This window comes from Podarcis cretensis (assembly GCF_951804945.1).
Source record: "Podarcis cretensis genome assembly, chromosome: 16".
Lineage (NCBI taxonomy): Eukaryota > Metazoa > Chordata > Lepidosauria > Squamata > Lacertidae > Podarcis > Podarcis cretensis.
In genome coordinates, this window is record NC_137186.1 from 10,111,608 (window position 1) to 10,131,741 (window position 20,134).

A 20,134-nucleotide genomic window follows, 5' to 3' on the forward strand; every position below is an offset into this window, starting at 1 on the left:
GCCAGCAGCTCCTCTCCTGAAAACAGAGCCTTCGGATCTGCTCTGGAACAGTTAAGAACTTCTATATTAGAAGTAATTAGATATATAAAGAAAAAGTTTAATTATGACAAAAGTGTGTATTGGCAATAAGTAACATGAAATCAAAATATGGAATAGACGGGAGATCGGGTCTTTAATGTTAAGACCGATATATGTTTTATTGTTTGCTAAGAAAATTATGTGTCTATGGTTATTCCTGTGTGTAATTTGGTATTTGTGTTTTTTTTTCTTTTTTCTTGCTGTATCAAGAAAAAAAGAAAAAAGAAAAAAAGAACTTCTCCCACCCAAGTAAGACTCTTTGCTGGGTGCCCCCAACTCCGCCCCACCTGCAGCTGAACAAACAAAAAAGGAGGTTCCAGCAGCCACAGCTTTAAAGAAATACCAACTTTTAATAATAATAATAATTATAATTATAATAATAATAATCATTGGGTTCCTTTGGTATAATCAAGATAAAATCAAACCGATAAAAAGTGTGTGTATAGGATGGGGGAATGAGGGGGGGGGACACGTGAGGTGGAAATGAAGTCCCCCAGGGTGGGGGGACAGGCACAGTGATCATGGGTGTGTGTGTGAGGAAGGGGGGGGCTACACTTTGGCTTCTGGAGTATAACAATGTACATGCAACACTAAAGTTATCAAACTTATTTACAGACCTTGGGAGGGGAGGGAGGTGTGGCTGCAGCCTGAGCACTGCGAGGAGACGTAGCTTTCTTCTACCCCCACCTCCTCTCTCCCTGGGTCATTTGGGTGCTCTGGAAGGCTTTGTGCTCCCCACCCCAATATTGCCTCCTTGCGGAAGGTCCACGAGTTCAAGGACAAGGGTCCCACAAATCCCGAGCGGGTCCCTGCGCTGCTAAGGCTGTGCTTTCATAGAATCACGGAGGTGGGAGGGACCCCGAGGGCCATCTAGTCCATCCCCCTGCAATGCAGGCGAGGAGAGGGGCTGTAGTGTAGGGCATAGCCCAGAGTAATCCCGCCCCCTCCTCCACCTTCCCTGCAGGGCACTTTTGCCAACAGGGATGCCCAAGGGGTGTAGGAGTGCGCGCCGGGGCACAGTGATGGCTGTGCAGGTCCTAGAGATTGGGGGGGGGGGGCAAAAGAGAACAACAGCCTTCTTCTCTGCCACCCCTACCCCACCGCCCTCCAAAGCAGGCCACCACAGCAAGAGGGATTTTGCATAAAATCTCAGACCTGTAAAAGGGTCAAGGCACGCAGAGTTAATTAATATGTAAAGTGAGTGTTTTGGGGGGTGTATGTGTTACACATCTGGGTCTAGGGGGAGAGTTGCGCTATCTCTTTTTGTGCTTTACAAAAAAGGCGGGGGGGGGGAGGCTATTGTTTCCCTCCCTCCACCCTCTCCCCCACAAAAGAACAAAATACGACCAGCAACTTTGGCATTAGCTGAATCCATTTGGCAAAGATTCAATCAGGCGCTGCTACAAACGGAGACGGGAACGGACTTCCGCCCAGCCGCTTTAAAAAGTCAAGAGAAGAAGGGTGAGGTTACCTGAACTGGGGGTGGGGTGGGGGTAAATAGGCAGGCGAAGTTTGGGGCTCTTCTGCCCCAAGGGAAGCTGTGCAGGCACGGGATCCAGCAAGGGCCACGAGAAACCGAGACCCTCGCGCCCTCGCTGAGGACCAGCGCCCTGCGCAGGCTTTGCAAAGGTGAGGCAGTGCTGGCCCAGGGCCTCCTTGTGAGAAATGAAAGGCAGGTGACGATAAGTGACAGGAGAGTTTGTTGATAATCGGAGAGGATCTTCTACCAAGGAGGGATTTGCGGAGTGAGGCAGGTGTCCAGCTCGCAATAAAAGGGAGACGCTTTGGCAGAGATGGCACCGCTCTGGCCTGTGGTGGAGGGAACCATTGATGCCTGGTGTACAGGCGACACATGTGTGAGGAACAGAACACCCGTAAAAGGCAGGAAAAGCTGAGGTGAAGCTGCTGGAAGGGGCAAGGCGGCTATTTTTTTTCCCCCACTGAAGGATTTGCAGGGTGGGGATTAGGATGAAACCCCGGCCCCTCGCTGCTTATGATCTCCGCTCCACTGGTTGCTGCAGGCAGAGCTCGCTGCCCGCCGAAATGATTGGCAGCCGATTGTCCATGTGGTAGCTAATGAGGTGGCTGACGCTCTCGAAGCGGTGATCCTTCGTCCGGACCTGCAGGTGGGGGAAGGAGACTCTGACTGTAAGGCTTTTTATTTTTTAGTAAACCCTAAATGCACCACCTGCGCAGTGGGGCTCCCCCCATTCCTGCCTCTTACCCCACAAAACTGGCCTGGGAGTTGGTGTTGGGGAAACCCCCAGAAGAGCCCATGAGAGGAGGAGAGGGACAAAACAAGAATTAGTGGGCTCTGGCTCCGCCCACCTTTGGGTCTCCTTGCCGCCTGTCCTTCTGCCTCTGGCTCCACCTCTTATTGGCTTTGGCTCCACCCACCTTTGGGTCTCCCTGCCTCCTGTCCTCCTGCCTCTGGCTCCACCTCCTGTTGGCTCTGGCTCCACCTACCTTTGGGTCTCCCTGCCTCCTGTCCTTCTGCCTCTGGCTCCTCCTCTTGTTGGCTCTGGCTCTGCCTACCTTGGGTCTCCCTGCCTCCTGTCCTTCTGCCTCTGGCTCCATCTCTGGTTGGGCTCTGGCTCCGCCCACCTTTGGGTCTCCCTGCCTCCTGCCTCTGGCTCCACCTCTTGTTGGCTCTGGCTCCGCCTACCTTTGGGTCTCCCTGCCTCCTGTACTTCTGCCTCTGGCTCCTCCTCTTGTTGGCTCTGGCTCCGCCTACCTTGGGTCTCCCTGCCTCCTGTCCTTCTGCCTCTGGCTCCACCTCTTGTTGGGCTCTGGCTCCGCCTACCGTTGGGTCTCCCCGCCTCCTGTCCATCTGCCTCTGGCTCCGCCTCTTGTTGGCTCTGGCTCCGCCCACCTTTGGGTCTCCCTGCCTCTGGCTCCACCTCTTGTTGGCTCTGGCTCCACCTACCTTTGGGTCTCCCTGCCTCCTCTCCTTCTGCCTCTGGCTCCACCTCTTGTTGTCTCTGGCTCCGCCTACCTTTGGGTCTCCCTGCCTCCTGCCTCTGGCTCCACCTCCTGTTGTCTCTGGCTCCGCCTACCTTTGGGTCTCCCTGCCTCCTGTCCTTCTGCCTCTGGCTCCTCCTCTTGTTGGCTCTGGCTCCGCCTACCGTTGGGTCTCCCCGCCTCCTGTCCATCTGCCTCTGGCTCCGCCTCTTGTTGGCTCTGGCTCTGCCCACCTTTGGGTCTCCCTGCCTCCTGTCCTTCTGCCTCTGGCTCCTCCTCTTGTTGGCTCTGGCTCCGCCTACCTTTACCTTTGGGTCTCCCTGCCTCCTGTCCTTCTGCCTCTGGCTCCACCTCTTGTTGGCTCTGGCTCCGCCTACTTTTGGGTCTCCCTGCCTCCTGCCTCTGGCTCCACCTCCTGTTGGCTCTGGCTCCGCCTACCTTTGGGTCTCCCTGCCTCCTGTCCTTCTGCCTCTGGCTCCTCCTCTTGTTGGCTCTTGCTCCACCTACCTTTGGGTCTCCCCGCTTCCTGTCCTTTTGCCTCTGGCTCCACCTCTTGTTGGGCTCTGGCTCCGCCTACCGTTGGGTCTCCCTGCCTCTGGCTCCACCTCTTGTTGGCTCTGGCTCCGCCCACCTTTGGGTCTCCCTGCCTCCTGTCCTTCTACTTCTGGCTCCGCCTCTTGTTGGGTCTGGCTCCGCCTACCTTTGGGTCTCCCTGCCTCTGGCTCCACCTCTTGTTGGCTCTGGCTCCGCCTACCATTGGGTCTCCCTGCCTCCTGTCCTTCTACTTCTGGCTCCACCTCTTGTTGGCTCTGGCTCCACCTACCTTTGGGTCTCCCCGCTTCCTGTCCTTTTGCCTCTGGCTCCACCTCTTGTTGGGCTCTGGCTCCGCCTACCGTTGGGTCTCCCTGCCTCTGGCTCCACCTCTTGTTGGCTCTGGCTCCGCCCACCTTTGGGTCTCCCTCCTCCTGTCCTTCTGCCTCTGGCTCCACCTCTTGTTGGCTCTGGCTCTGCCAACCGTTGGGTTTCCCGACCTACCACCCTACTAGTCTCAACAGGGGGCAGTCAGCAAAGCGGGGATTTGTGACAGGAGGGGCTGTTTTGTAGGTCGCACTTGGCCCCTCTTGCCCCACACCCTGAAGCAGAAGAAGGAAGCCTCACCACTCCTTCGGGGTCCACGAGGAGCAGGTGCTTGGGCTGCCCCCCCTGCAGCCCGGTCAGCACATACTGCCCCGGCGTGGTGTTGCTCTCGCGCACCAGGAAATCTCCGTTGGCCTGCAGCAGCTTCTCGGCATCTTTGCGACTCATCCGGCCGTGGTACCAGGGCTCCCGTCGGAGCTGCTCCTCCATGGAGGCCACCAGCTGGGCTGGGGACGCAGGCGGTGGCCCCCGCAAGGCATCCTCAAATGGCTCTGGGGAGAGAGGCAAGCGGTGAGAGGCGTTCGACAGCCAAGTGAGGACTAGGAGCTTGACAACTCCTTTCAGCGCCAGCGAGATATACAGTGGTACCTCGGGTTAAGAACTTAATTCGTTCCAGAGGTCCATTCCTAACCTGAAACTGTTCTTAGCCCGAGGTACCACTTTAGCTAATGGGGCCTCCTGCTGCCACTGCACGATTTCTGTTCTCATCCTGAAGCAAAGCCCTTAAGCCAAGGTACTATTTCTGAGTTAGTGGAGTCTGTAACCTGAAGCGTCTGTAACCCGAGGTACCACTGTCATTGGTTGGGGACTACAAGACGCTAGCAGAAGCCCACAGAGGGAAAATGAGAGTGGGGCAGGGAGCTCCCTCATTGTTTTATTCATTTATTTATTATTATTATTATTATTATTATTATTATTATTAGGGATTTATGGTGGGAGCTGGAGCCCAACGCACCACATTGGTGAAGCCTGATTTTGAGCATTAGGAATTCTCCCACTACTCCCAATTCAAAAGTTTACAAATACCACAATAATTAAATGGAATGGTTTCAAGTCAGAAACACATCAACACTATTTCTTAATCATCTCTTTTGAATGGGATATGCACTTCTGCAGGAACAGGTGTATATCTTGAGATGGGAGAGGAGTTAACACTCCTAGATTATTTATACCTGATTATTGAGATCTTGTGACAAAGGGGGGTAGATAAACCAATCAAACAAATATCCTCCAGCCCGAAACACACTAATAATAATAATAATAATAATAATAATAATAATAATAATAATTTATTATTTATACCCCGCCCATCTGGCTGGGCTTCCCCAGCCACTCTGGGCGGCTTCCAGGAAATATTAAAATACTGTGATACATTAAACACTAAAAGCCTCCCTAAACAGGGCTGCCTTCAGATGTCTTCTAAAAGTAAACACTTGTAAATAAGCCTTTTAAATAAGGTCACCAAACGTTACTAGCAGCGTCCCAACCTCAAGCCACACTTCATGGAAGGCTCTCCGCCCGGCCTCCTCTCCCCTCTGCTATTGCTTGAGGGCAGCCATTCCATTAGGCTGCCTCAGCAGGAGAGATCAGGAGCAGAAGGCTCGTTTCCTCAGTTCTGCTGGAGGCCCAGCTCCTGCGCCAGCCGGCCAATGGTTGAAGAACGTGCCCGAGTTTGATTTCCCCCTCTTCCCTCCCTGTCGCTTCTCCCTCATGTGTCGTGTGACCTCAGCCACTCTGGCGATCATGCAGGGGCCTGTTTTACCTTATTTTGTGTTATTTTCATTCGCTTAATTTTATTCCCCCCTTTCCCCCCTTCCCTCATAACACAGTTCAGATGATGTGCTCAATGCACTTCTTAGCCCAGTTTCTTAATGCTGATCATTGACCGTAATACTAAATACAGTGGTGCCCCGCAAGACGAATGCCTCGCAAGACGGAAAACTCGCTAGACGAAAGCGTTTTCCGTTTTGGAGGCGCTTCGCAAAACGAATTTCCTATGGGCTTGCTTCGCAAAACGAAAATGTATTGCGAGTTCCTGCGGGTTTTTTCCCCTCCCCCCCCTTTTCTAAGCCGCTAAGCCGCTTAACAGCTGATCCGCTAAGCCGCTTAACAGCTGATCCGCTAAGCCGCTTATCAGCTGATCTGCTAAGCCGCTAATCAGCGGATCCGCTAAGCCCCTAAGCCGCTAATAGCGCTAATCCGCTAATGGGCTTGACTCGCGGAACGGATTCTTTTCGTCTTGCGAGGCACCACTGTATTTGATAGCTCAGTTGGTAGAGCGTGAGACTCCAGAGTCTTGGGTTTGACCCCCACTTTGGGAAAAAGGTTCCTGCAATGCAGGGGTTGGACTAGATGATCCTTGTGGTTCCTTTCGACTCTGGATTCTATGAATTAGTGTCGAGTTCAATTTCCCTCCCTTCCCCCTTTTCCCTGTGTGTCTTTCATTTTTAAGATAGCACCTGCCTGCAGGCTTGTGGTCTTGTTTTAATTGACCGTACGGTGGCTTCCTGGGAGTATTTTTGGCTGAAGAATGGGGTACAAACACATGATATGACAACTCTCCCCAGGGAAGCCTGCCAGGACCAATATTTGGCACCAGGCAAAGACATGATGAGATCTTATTATTGTTTCTCTCCCTCTCTTTTTAATTAGGATGCAAATCACTTTGGGACTTTGGTGAGAAGTGCCCATTTCACAAGCCAAAGCTAGCTTGCAGGTTACTAATAATAATTGTACTAGCCTGTTGGAAGAGGAGGGACGGAGAGTTTGCCTTTCCCCTTTCAAAAGGCATCCCCACAACATTTTCACACTAGGTGCTTCCACCAGCCTTTTTACCCGCCTGTGGCTACCAGGCAAGTGCTTAATTGCAAGGTTGCTGCCCCTATGCCCACGAGTCTCTTGCACATACACATACACGAACATGCCTTTGACACTCACTCATGTCAAAGAGATCTCGCTGGGCGCTGCCGTTGGCAGTGGCCCCCGGAGCCCCCTGCCGCGCCTTCTCCAGGTTCTGCACATTAACGTAGGAGGGGTCGTCAAAGAGATCCGTGCGGCCGGGTGGACCCCTCTCCCTTCCTGCAAGAGGGGACAGAACAGAGCATTAGGAAACCCGCAGAAAGACTGTAACAAATAGAAGCCCCACATGGCAGCAAACAGGATGGGGAACTCAGGAGGTCCAGGGTAGCTAAGACGAGCCTCCATGCCCAGAGGTAGCCTACCAGGAAAGGCTGGGTCTACCACTTCTGGCAGGGAATGGGGACGCAGGAACATTGGAAGCAGCCTTAAACTAATTCACACCCTCCAGTCCATCTATATGGGCTGGCAGAGTCTTTCCACGGTTTCAGACAAGGGTCTTTTCCCCAGCCCTATCAGGAGTTGCCAATAATTGAGGCCGGGACCTTCTGTACTCAAAGCAGCTGCTATGCCACTGAATTATGGCCCTTCTTCTGAAATTAAAGCATAAACTGGTGGTGGCACTGTGGGTTAAACCACAGAGCCTAGGACTTGCCGATCAGAAGGTCGGCGGTTCGAATCCCCACGACGGGGTGAGCTCCGTTGCTCGGTCCCTGCTCCTGCTAACCTCGCAGTTCAAAAGCACATCAAAGTGCAAGTAGATAAATAGGTACCGCTCTGGCAGGAAGGTAAACGGCGTTTCCGTGTGCTGCTCTGGTTCGCCAGAAGGGGCTTAGTCATGCTGGCCACATGACCCGGAAGCTGTATGCCGGCTCCCTCGGCCAGTAAAGCGAGATGAGCACCGCAACCCCAGAGTGGTCAGGGGTCCCTTTGCCCCTTACCTAAAGGCAATTTTAAATAGAAAGCTTCCTTATTCTGAGCCAGTCCATTGGTCTACCTAGCTCAGGGCTGGCAGTGGCTCCCTGGAGTTTCGGTCAGGGAACATCCCCAGCCCTTCCTGGAGATGCCGGGGACTGAACCAAGGACCTTCTGCATGCCCTAGCACTGAGCCAAAGCCTTACAGCATCACTGGATGCAAAGGGTTCCCTTTTCCCGCTCAAGGCAAAGGAGTGGCCTGGAATCTCACCTTGTGCTGGGAGGTGCGGTTTCTTGGATTCGTAGTCCCCGGCAGACATCTGGGAGACAGGCTGAAGGAAGAAAGGCAGTGAGTGAGGAATCAAAGCTTAGACTGGATTCGGCAGGGGGAGAGGGGCCCTCAGGAAGCCAGCTTCCTGCTTCTGTACTTAAGAAATAGAAGCTCAAATGTTTAAAGATGCACTTGACATTACAATCACATCTTGGCTTGCCTCCTGAACAAATCAGCTCCCGAACGCCGCAAACCCGGAAGTAAATTTTCTGGTTTGCGAACGTTTTTTGGAAACCAAACGTCTGACGTGGCTTCTGTTTGGCTCCAGGAAGCTCCTGCAGCCAATCAGAAGCCGGGCCTTGGTTTATGAACAGTTTCGGGCATCGAGCGGACTCCTGGAACGGTTTAAGTTCAAGAACCAAGGTACCACTGTAATGTCTAATGTTTTACAATTTTTTAATGTGCTGTATGCTGCCCAGAGTGGCTGGGGAAACCCAGCCAGATGAGCGGGGTATAAATAATAACATTCTTATTATACCTGTAGATTAGGGATGGGGAACCCAATGTCCCTTCCCCTGTTTATAGACTCCAACTCCCATCAGCCTTGACCAGCCTGGCCAATGGTGCAGTGATGGGAGTTGTAGTCCCCAACAGCATCAGAGGACTCTGCAGTTAGGGTGGAGCAGAGTGCTACTCTGGGCTTCAGAATACAAGAATAGCCCTGGCTGATCAGGTCAGTAGCCCATCTGTTACAGCGCCCTGCTCTCACATTATTCAACCAGATGCTTAGAGGCAAATCACGGCCTCCAACGGGATGGTAAGAGCATAGCTGTTGTGGCCATTGACAGCCTTTCCCATTAATTCTCTTTTAGAACCATCCAAGGTGGTGGCCGTCACTGCTTCCTGTGGCAGTGAGTTCCAGGGCTTAACTGTGGGAAGAAGTATTGTCACAGAACTGTAGCACTGGAAGGGACCCAAAGGTGTAGGTGTGCAAGTATCCAGAGCTTGGGGGTCAGGTGGGATTGCTATGAGGAATTCTGAAATATGGAGCAAGCCATTGTGTCAGCAATTGTGTTGACTGGGTTTGATGCATTGACGATAGTTTCTGATCGAATCCCACAAGCCTCTGCACCTCTGCCATTTGCTTTCTCTACACCTGACAGGCACGTATAAGCATTCTAAATACACAGGCCAGTTGCTTCATCCGGCATCCTGGGTCATAAAGATGATCATAGAATCATAGAGTTGGGAGAGACCACAAGGGCCATCAAGTCCAACCCCCTTTCAAGCAGGAAACACCATCAGAGCACTCCTGACATATGGCTGTCAAGCCTCTGCTTAAAGACCTCCAAAGAAGGAGACTCCACCACACTCCTTGGCAGCAAATTCCACTGTCAAACAGCTCTTACTGTCAGGAAGTTCTTCCTAATGTTTAGGTGGAATCTTTTTTCTTGTAGTTTGGAACCATTGCTCCATGTCCGCTTCTCTGGAGCAGCAGAAAACAACCTTTCTCCCTCCTCTATGTGACATCCTTTCATATATTTGAACATGGCTATCATATCACCCCTTAACCTCCTCTTCTCCAGGCTAAACATGCCCAGCTCCCTTAGCCGTTCCTCATAAGGCATCGTTTCCAGGCCTTTGACCATTTTGGTTGCCCTCCTCTGGACACGTTCCAGTTTGTCAGTGTCCTTCTTGAACTGTGGTGCCCAGAACTGGACACAGTACTCCAGGTGAGGTCTGACCAGAGCAGAATACAGTGGCACTATTACTTCCCTTGATCTAGATGCTATACTCCTATTGATGCAGCCCAGTTAGCTTTGACGTACCTTTCCTTGTTTTTTTTAATCTTAGGGCCAGGAAATAGTTTCACATGGAGGTGACAAAGATGCCTAATCTTTCCTTGCCGCCCTTCCTCTCCTGTTTACCACTTGTTTATGACCTCCGGGTTTGCTGAATGCATTCCTCCTTTTAATCCTGTTTTATTTACCCCAGACTGTATGCATGCTTAAATTAGCTCTTTGTAATTTTAACTTTAACTTTGTCCCCACGTGAGGTTTTTTTGAAATGCTCAGAGGAAATCTGATGGGTTCTTACGAACACTGTGTTAAAAGTTCTTTTGTGAATAAAACGACCTGGGTCAAGGGGTGGAAGGATTATTATTATTATTATTATTCGCACTCCTCCCAGAGTCTTGCTGGTCAAGCCTCATGTGTATTTTATTAATCAGAGTCCAATCCTTTCCTTGCTTTGAGAACGCTACACAAAGGGTCATTTTGTTCAACCCCCTTGCAATGCAGGAATCCCAACCTTCGGCTGCCCCAGATAATCCTGCTGGCTTCTAGTGTCATGAGATTGAGAGAGAAAACTGGCCCCCTGTTCACTTCCTCCACACTCTACCAATTTAAGAACCAGCCTGGTCGCCTATGGCGAGTAGGAACTGCATGCAGGTGAGCGAGCGAGTTGGCAGAGGGATGCCGGCGCACTAACCAGGGTGGCTCCTAAGTGGTTGGGCATCAGGGCCGCCGCAGCTCCTTCTCTCAAGCGCATATCTACCACGCCTCCCAGCGGGGGCTCCTTCCCCGGGAAGTCGTTGTAGTACTGGTGGTCTGGCAGCGGTTCCTCCTCTTCGTCCCAAGCGGAGCCATCGAATCCAGCCATCCTGAGGACAGAGGGCAGGAGCTGAATGCAAGGGAAGCCCTACTGGATCAGGCCAGGGAAGCTCCCATGATGCTCAGCATCCCCACATGATCCAATTGGATGCCTTAGGGAGGGCAGACAACAGGGCACAGAGGCTATAGCCCTCTCCTTCTATTAAAGGTAAAGGGACCCATGACCATTAGGTCCAGTCGTGACTGACTCTGGGGTTGCGGCGCTCATCTTGCTTTATTGGCCGAGGGAGCCGGTGTACAGCTTCCGGGTCATGTGGCCAGCATGACTAAGCCGCTTCTGGCGAACCAGAGCAGTGCATGGAAACGTCATTTACCTTCCCGCCAGAGTGGTACCTATTTATCTACTTGCACTTTGACGTGTTTTCGAACTGCTAGGTGGGCAGGAGCAGGGACTGAGCAATGGGAGCTCACCCCGTCGCAGGGATTCGAACCGCTGACCTTCTGATCAGCAATTCCTAGGCTCTGTGGTTTAACCCACAGCGCCACCCGCATCCCTGCTATTACTACTCTGCAAACAGGTTTTATTTCGTTTTTAATAGGCAGCTAACAAGATACAAGACAGCCACAGGAAAGAAGGGAGCGCAAATTGTCCTTCTTGAAAAATATCGCCTGTTTTTTTCATGGGAAAAGGGGGGTGGAAATCTCGCTTGAGTGTCCAAGGACCTAATGGCTTCTTTGCCATTAGGTATAATTTTATTTTATATACAAACAGCAGCTCAGGTGGGCTAGGTACCCACAGGTCTAAGCAAGCATCCAGATTTAGTACAGTCCAAGGTTACATAAAATTGAAAAGTTAAAAAATGGCAATGATTTTGATTTAAACCATGGAACCCTTTGTAATCACAGAACACACATCCTTCTCTTGGTTATGTTTTCTTATCGATTCAGTAAATCACATAGCTGCATCCTTTATTTTTTTATTGACAATTGTGACAACTAACCTTTCTTTAAAATAAAGATATTTTTTCTTTCATTGTTGTTCTTGCCTACAGTTGTTCAATAAAAAATATTTGAAAAGCGGAGGGAGACTGCTATAAAAAACAGATGCCACAGCATATAAACAGGGAGCTGGAGATTCTGTTCCTTGTCTGAATTTCAGGTGCTGTGTGATTTTCCTCTGTAATCGCTATATTCTCCAACACTGCACATGCATTTAATATGTGATCCCTGATTGGTTGGGGCATGACTGGTTTGGGAAGCGGGTGGGTGTTGCTCGATAAAACCCGCTTGGCCTTACCTGTCATGAGGGGTGACGAGCTTGGGAGGGTTCTTGAGGTACTGTTTGAAGCGCAGCTCAAACGCCTGCCCAATGGTGCTGATCACGTCCTGCGCCAGCCCCTCGGGGCACTCCAGGATGTGGCAGGCTGTGGGGGGGGGGGCAGGGGGAAGCAGAATAAGGTAACAGGTCGTATCGGATGCCGTTTCCGGTGCTCAAGAGTAGAAGCAGTGCAAAAAAAACCAACCCCACAATGAAATAAACCCAAGCAAACTGAAAGCGTGATAAAAAAGATTGGGATGGGAAAAAAACAGTTACAAACCGACGTAAATACATGTTTTGCACACACACATTATACCTATATCTATAAATTTAATGGAATCTAATAGCAATTAGAATCTTTTTCTCTCTCTACCCCTCATCTATTTATCTATTCATATCCAAAACGATAAACAAAGCAAACAGGGCATGCTAACAGAATCTCAACAAACAAGACATGTAGCTCATGTTGTCGAGCACCATCAATGATCATTTCTCCAGCTTCTTGTAGCAGCCCTAGAAGCTGCCTTCTACCAAGCCTGACCCATTGGGTTCATCCAGCTCAGGACTGTTTACACCGGAGGTGGGAAACCTTTGGCCCACAGGCTTAGATCAAGCCCACCAGGCCTCCCAATTTGGCCCCCACCCATAAAACCTTGATTATTCTGATTAAAGTGCTCGCTAGTTTTAAAAAAAATGCTGCTGGCGTTATTGTGAGTGAGCTGAACACGGTTGCTGGAAAAGCAGGATGCAAATCTGTTAAACCCAGCTGACCTGGCCCCAGGTAGTTTCTGATTGGTGCAGAATGTCTTACCTCTGTGGTTGACAGGGTCTTTGGCAACGTAGGCAACATACTCGGCCGTGTCCTGGGAAGATGGGAGACTTGATAAATGCCAGATTAAAAAGGGGAGAGAGGGAAGAAGAGAAAGCACCCCACAACTATACTTCACTGGAGCTGCTTTATTTGCTATATCTATCTATCTCCCACCTTTTTCCCTCCAGAAGCTCAAGATCGTGTAAATTGTTCCTACCTGGTTTATCCTAACAACCCTGCAAGGTAGGATTGTGTGTGTGGCCAAAAGTCACAAAGTTTGCTTTGGGAACAAGTGGGAATTTGAACTTGGCTCTCCCCAGACTTCAATGCTACACCACACCAGCTCTCAGTTTCCCTGACATGAAGGAGGGTAATAAGTTATCTGAATCCTGATGGAGGGGAGAATGGCTAGTCCAGGCATAGGCAAACTCCGGCCCTCCAGATATTTGGGACTACAATTCCCACCATCCCTAGCTAACAGGACCAGTGGTCAGGGATGATGGGAATTGTAGTCCCAAACATGTGGAAGGCCGGAGTTTGCCTATGCCTGGGCTGGTCAACGGATCTAGCAACTGGGGTGCAGTGGAATGAATATAGTCAGGGCTGCATGGAGTCTGTGCTTGAAGACCCTAAAATTTCCACAGCATGAATCACTGGATTTCTGCAACCTGCATAAATTATGCAAATGGAGTTAATCTGCATAATTTATACAGGTTCTGCTAGCCACAGGGAGAGTCTACACATGGCTCACATGCAGAGAGGATGGTAAAGGTAAAGGGGTAAAGGGACCCCTGATCGTTAGGTCCAGTCGCGGACGACCCTGGGGTTGCGGCGCTCATCTCACTTTAGTGGCCGAGGGAGCCGGCGTACAGCTTCCGGGTCATGTGGCCAGCATGACTAAGCCGCTTCTGGCGAACCAGAGCAGTGCACGGAAACACCGTTTACCTTCCCGCCGGAGTGGTACCTATTTACCTACTTGCACTTTGATGTGCTTTCAAACTGCTAGGTGGGCAGGAGTAGGGACTGAGCAATGGGAGCTCACCCCGTCGCAGGGATTCGAACCGCCGACCTTCTGATCGGCAAGTCCTAGGCTCAGTGGCTTAGACCACAGTGCCACCCGTGTCCCTGGGAGAGGATGGTACTCAACTAATTTTCTGTGCAAGGATTAGCATTAATGCAGGAGGTTTTTCCCCATGCGCATCCCACACCGTCTCCAGAAACGGCAGAACAAGGTTAGGGGGCAAACCAGGGAGCGGGGAGAACATTCTGCCAGGGAAGTAGAAATCCTTAGCCCTGTGTTGAAAACAACCCACCCACAAAACCCTCTCGACACTCACCGGATCCCCTCCGGATGCAAAAGAAATTGATTGCATATGATGGTTGGCGATGATCTAAACAATGGAAGGGAAGGAAGAAGGAAAAATGAGACGCAAAGCACAGCAAAAAAACACAAAGCAAACTTCCTCCCTGCCCCTTCCCACCCTCCTGAAATTCTTACAGTAAAGTCAAGCTCTCCTGGATTAGACTTCTCCAACCTGATGCCCTGGCAGGGACTGGCAGGGCACTGGCAAGTGGGCATCAGGGTAAGGGGGGCAGTGGTCTGTGGGGGCCTGTACCAGCCAGGAGGAAAGCATCAGAGGGTGCTTCTCCACCCTCCCCTGCAGCACTGTCGCCCAGAACCAGTAGAGAGCTGAATCAGGAAGAGCAGAAACAGTATCCACATGGGTGCAATCTCTGGCTAAGTGCGCACAGTCCATTAGGGGAAGGTGTATATAAACTGGTGGAGGGGAGGTCGTCCCCAGTTGCTGCCAACGCCCCCTAGAGCGATGACCCGGGAATAGCTGCCTAGATGCTAGATTGCTGTGTGCAGGTATCCAGAGCCCTAGAAGCAACTGTGTTATCTTAGACAATAAAGAGTTAACTCTCTGCCCTGCGCATTCCGTGTCTGGGAAGCACCCCTGACGTGGCTGGCATGGCCAATGGTTGATGGCCGTTGTGGCCTAGCAGTAGCTGGAAGGGATGAAAGTTCCCCTTCCCCACATTGGAATAAGACAGGAATGTGATCAGAGCTTAGAGAAGGCAAACAGTGGTCCAGTTCAGGGATAGGGAACGTCTGACCCTCCAGATGTTGCTGGACTCCAACTCCCATCAGCCCCAGCCAGTGGTCAGGAACAATGAGAGTTGGAGCCCAGCAATGCCTGGCAGGTTCCTCAGCCTTGCCTTAGATGCTTGTCCCAGCCAATCAGGGATCACGCATTAAATGCATGTGAAGCAGGGATACAGAGATGTTGCTGGACTAACATGGCCAATGGTCAAGGGACAAAGGGAACTGTAGACCAGCAACATCTGGAGGGTCATAACAAGCAAGGAGGAAGGCTGTCTAAGCCCACGATCCTCAACACCCGTCCGTCAAGTATCCACCCTAAACAGTGTGTCCCAGAGGAGGAGGAGGTTGGAAGGGAAGATATCTCCTCACCTGTTTACAGTCAGATGCCATGAGGTTGAGGCTGCTGGTGGAGATGGTGAGCGTGATTGGCATGCCGGCAAACTTCAGGTTGCTCTTGCCGAGGATGGAGTTTAGCGAGCGGCCGCAGGGCTGCCGAGAGGGAGACAGACACACCCCAAGGACGTTAGCAGCAGCACCGGCTGGAGAAGCCCAGGACTGAACCTGGGACGTTCTGTGTGCAAACCACATGCTCCATTACGGAGCGATGGCCCTTCTCCGTAAAGCACCCCAGGATTGCCAGGGACTGAACCCGGGGACTTCTACGGGCCACTGAGCTATGGGGCCTGAAACAGGTCTGGGTTAACCAATCAGCAAAATACGCATGTGCTTAGGGCATCAAGAGAAAGGGGGGAGCACCACATAAATTTCCCACTGCCAGATTTCTAACATTAACAGTCACAAATTGCTCGGCTGCGTGTTCCATTTTCTCAGTTGAAGCATATTAAAAATTCCAACAGAACTACTGTGCAACAAAGCAGGCTGGATGCCTTACCTCTACTAAGTATAGAAGCAGATGTGTTACGTAAGGATCTGATCAAAGGCTTTGCAATTAGAAAAAGCAGGAGAAGATTTTTCAAATATAAATCAAGTGGAAGTATACAAAAACAAACATCGTTTCCCATCTTGCCGTAGGTTTCGTTTCATTTCGAAAAATCAACAATTTATTTTACGGTTTATTATTGTTTCTGTTTTGAATTAGATCTACCAAAACCTTTTAAGTGCTTAGGTCCTCTAAAGGTCTCCATCCAGCCCTGGACTGAAATCTGAAATCCTAGAGATCTGCTGTCGGCCACTGCGGACAATACTAAGGTAGGTGGACCAATGGTACGGCTCAGAATAGGGCAGGTTCTATTTAAAAGCAGCTGCTTGTTCAAAACCGTGAGGACTAGGATCTTTATTTCTGTGTATCAGGCAGCTCCCTGTGTTCCTAAGACCCAAGCCTATTCGGGAAGGGTGACTGGTAGCCATTGGGACTGGGGGGTGGGAGGCCCACAGTAGCCGGAGCCAGAGCCAAGGACCCCTGGGATTGGCTGTTAAGGAAGGCAGGAAGGCAGGTGACAGGGCTGGACAGAGAACCCTGCTTAAAACCCTGGAGAGCTGCTGCCAGCCAGCGCAGACATAACTGAGCTGGAAGTCTTGGCAATCAATCGATCAATCAATCAATCAGCCCCTTATATGTTCCTAAGAGATCAGGGAAAAGGGTGCACAGCGGAAAGAGGCAAGAGCAAGCCTGGGAAGGGCAGAAGGAACAAAAGGGAGATGGGCTGATGACCAAACAGCCCCCTCACCTCCCCACCCTGCGCATGCCCCTCCACTTTCCTTCGCGTCCATTAGACGGGCTGTTATGGTTATCTATTGATCAGCCTCGCCTGCGCCGAGCCTTTATTGCAGCAACTCGGTCCCCATTTCCCAGCCTGAGGGAGAAAGGGGGGGCCGAGGCTGGAGACCTCAAATCAAATCACGCACAGACACATGTGCAAGCTTTCCTGAAAAGCACGCGCGGCTCTCTCGCGTCTCACACTCTGGGAGTGTTGCTGTTCCAGCTGGGGTCTGCTGAACACATCCTCGCACCAGCTCCTTTTATCCGAATCACAAGCCCTTAAGAGTTATTCTGCCCTCTGTGGTTGGTTTTGCCTTGCTTGCTTGGGGATCTTTGCACAGACTACTAAGCCTTGTTCAAACTACAGATTTAAACCACCGCAATGCCAGTATAAACAGCCACGGCTTCCCCAAAGGTATCTGACATTTTTAAGGGTGCCTTGGATCGTTAGGAGACCCAGCCCACTCTTGTTGCCCTCCCAGAGATAACAATTCCCAGTGGGGATTTCGCCCCCCATTTCAGAAAAATAGTGATAGGTTAAAAAAACAGACATTTTTACAAGTTACACCCTTGAATATGTGAAATATTGTAGGGTGGTCCCAGAATCATACCCTAACAGACTGGAGCAGTTGTAACTCATTCTCTCTGCTGCAGTATGCTATATCCATGAACTGCACTGAAAGGAGAGTGGATTACCACTGGATTACCGCAGAAGGCTGCCTTGCGTGAGGAATCCAATTTGTAGCTGCACACAAGGCAACATACAGTCTGGCAAGATTTTATTAAAGCTTTTTCGTGATACGATTAAGATAAAGGAAACTAATCCAAATAAAAATAAAAAAAGCAGAGAAAGAGAAAACGCAGCATTCTTCCTCAAAAGTAGCTCTCAACCCTTGTCTCACACAGAAAGTGGTGGACCGTTCCAGCTCTCACCTGGGAACTTTCCTTTTTCTTTTATTTTCCCTTACCTGCCAATTCCCAGAGCGGTTTAACAATCAAGCCCATTTCCTATGGACCTCTGGGAATTGTAGCTCTGAGAGAGGAAGAGGAAAGCTTCCTAACAACTCTCAGCACCCGTAATGAGCTGCAGCTCCCAGAATACAGCAGCGGTACCTCGGTTGAAGAACAGTCCTGTTTACGATCGATTTGATTTACGAACTCCGCAAAACCGGAAGTAGCGTCCTGGTTTGCGAACTTTACCTCGGTCTAAGAACAGAAGCCGAATGGTGGAAGGGCACCGGCGGCAGGAGACCTCTTTAGGGAAAGCGTGCCTTGGTTTAAGAATGGTTTTGGTTTAAGAATGGACTTCCGGAACGGTTTAAGTTCATAAACCGAGGTACCACTGTATTTTGGGGGAAAGCCATGATAGTTTCAAAGTGGCGTCACAGCTCTTGAGATGTATGAGGCGAATTTTGACAACAGAGAGCCAAAGAGAACAACAATGAAGTATTCTCTGTCCACCTCACCTTTCTCCTGCGAACGGCTCCCTTGGCACCAGGCACAGCTTCACAGACTAGGCCAATAGCCTCCCTGAAGGAAGAGGAGAGAAATGAGGGATGGGTGTTTAGAATCTTAGAATTGTGGAGCTGGAAAGGACCTGGAGGCTCAACTGCAATCTCAAGTATGTACTGGCAAAAAGTGGTAGAAGAGCTCACCTGAACCCTCGCCCGTTTTCTTTCATTGAACTGCCCTGCCGGGAGAGGACAAAGACCTGCCATCATGTCGAGCAGCCTGTTTTCCCAGCGTGGGCCAACCACCCTGACTTCTTTTGAGGAAGGGCGGTATATAAATTAAATAAATAAGAGGGTGTTGGACCAGACGGGCTGCTGGCTTCACCCACAAGGGGTCTTGTCAGGTTCTTAGGACTCTCTACCTTTGTCGTATTGTTATGTCAGGTGCTCATGGGCTCAACCGACCGCTCCCGGTGCAGAAGCACTGTGGAATTGCCCGCCGTTAAGTGAGGGCACATGGGACACGGGTGGCGCTGTGGGTTAAACCACAGAGCCTAGGGCTTGCCGATCAGAAGGTCGGCGGTTCGAATCCCCGTGACGAGGTGAGCTCCCGTTGCTCAGTCCCTGCTCCTGCCAACCTAGCAGTTCGAAAGCACGCCAGTGCAAGTAGATAAATAGGTACCACTCCGGCGGGAAGGTAAACGGCATTTCCGTGCCCTGCTCTGGTTCGCCAGAAGCGGCTTAGTCATGCTGTCCACATGACCCCGAAGCTGTACACCGGCTCCCTCGGCCAATAAAACGAGATGAGCACTGCAACCCCAGAGTCGGCCACGACTGGACCTAATGGTCAGGGGTCCCTTCACCTTCAAGTGAGGGCACCTCTGGACGAGACGCTGCCCTGTCACTGCTCTGCTTCCTTTGCCCAGCAGGCTACGTTGCCAGCCACCCGAGAGTCAAGAGGTTTCTAAACACACACGCACATCACACATCCGTCGGTCACCCTTCCAAGCAAGTGAGAGCTCAAGGACGCCTTTCGGGCAGGAAAGAAAACCCAAAGAGGATGCAAAGCAAGGTGGATTGGGGGGGCGTGGCCTGGCGAGGGGTGTGTGGTCCCGAGGGCTGGCTAAAGAGCCACATGTGGCCCCTACAGGCAGCCCGTGCACACACAAACACACACAGTGTGTTTGTGTTTTGTTTGTTTGTTTGGTGTGTGTGTGTGTTTGTGTGTCTCCCAGCTCCTTGGTAGCAGAGCAAGGATGGAAGAGGACGTGGGGGAAGAAATCGAGCGAGTGCTGTTAATATTTGATGATGCTGTATAAATGCTTCCTGTCTTTAGCGGATTAATTTTTTTTTATTTAAAAAAAAAAACAAAAAAACGCCGGCCGCTGATGGCAGGCTTGGGGCCTGGCTGCTGATGCCTTTCCATCTCTTGCTGGCTGCTCCCTCCGGTCACCTTTTTCCAGACCTTGCGTCTGCCCGGTAATGGACAGGCTTACAGTGCAAACACACACACACACACACACACACACACACACGCCTCTCTGCTCCCCCTCCAACTCAGCTTTAACTATTTCCTGCTGCTGCTAAGGACATGAGCTGGAGCAGCCTGCCTCTCTGCTGGCCTCTGCAGCCAATTTTGGCTTCCCACGGCCGTGGTGGCTGGGGCAAGCCAATCAGATGGGTGGAGTACAAATAATAAAATTATTATTAATATTATTGTTGAGTCTCGGGCATTACAGGCTCGGTTCTTGGGATTTAATTAACAGGGGTGGGGGAGACACAGTTTATCTTGCTGCACCAAGGGCCCAGTTTGCATCTGATGTAGATGCACCACGGAATGACTTGGCGGCATCTCGCCCAGAGACACAACAGGTAGCCTCCTTTAATGGTGGGCGACTCTACAGCATTTCTGCACTGGGACAACAGGTTGAGCCGATTGAAAGGCGTAACAGAATTATTTGGCCCCCAGCAAAGCCTGGTTGGAAGGACAGTGTCTCATCCACAGGCACAACAGGCAGCCTCCCCGGACAGTGGGTAATTCCACAGTGTTTCTGCATTGGGAGTGACTGGTTGAGCCAATACACAGCCAATGCAGAGGCGCCACAAAATTGGCTCC

At 50.9% G+C, this 20,134-nt stretch overlaps 1 protein-coding gene across 5 annotated transcripts in view; it reads right to left on the minus strand.

Moving 5' to 3' along the window:
* Positions 1 to 408: 408 nt before the first annotated feature.
* SHC1 (SHC adaptor protein 1) overlaps positions 409 to 20,134 on the minus strand; it is a 47,710-nt gene continuing 27,984 nt past the window's right edge. For all 5 annotated transcript variants that reach the window (XM_079958099.1, XM_079958097.1, XM_079958100.1 and 2 more), the window contains 10 exons: positions 18,034 to 18,097; positions 15,217 to 15,336; positions 14,078 to 14,131; positions 12,741 to 12,792; positions 11,909 to 12,035; positions 10,490 to 10,661; positions 8,000 to 8,060; positions 6,895 to 7,035; positions 4,198 to 4,448; positions 409 to 2,198 (listed from right to left, as the gene is read on the minus strand). In XM_079958099.1, coding sequence (XP_079814225.1) covers positions 2,070 to 2,198; positions 4,198 to 4,448; positions 6,895 to 7,035; positions 8,000 to 8,060; positions 10,490 to 10,661; positions 11,909 to 12,035; positions 12,741 to 12,792; positions 14,078 to 14,131; positions 15,217 to 15,336; positions 18,034 to 18,097 — 1,171 coding nt within the window. In that variant the 3' untranslated portion in view covers positions 409 to 2,069. The remainder of the gene's footprint in view (positions 2,199 to 4,197; positions 4,449 to 6,894; positions 7,036 to 7,999; positions 8,061 to 10,489; positions 10,662 to 11,908; positions 12,036 to 12,740; positions 12,793 to 14,077; positions 14,132 to 15,216; positions 15,337 to 18,033; positions 18,098 to 20,134) is intronic.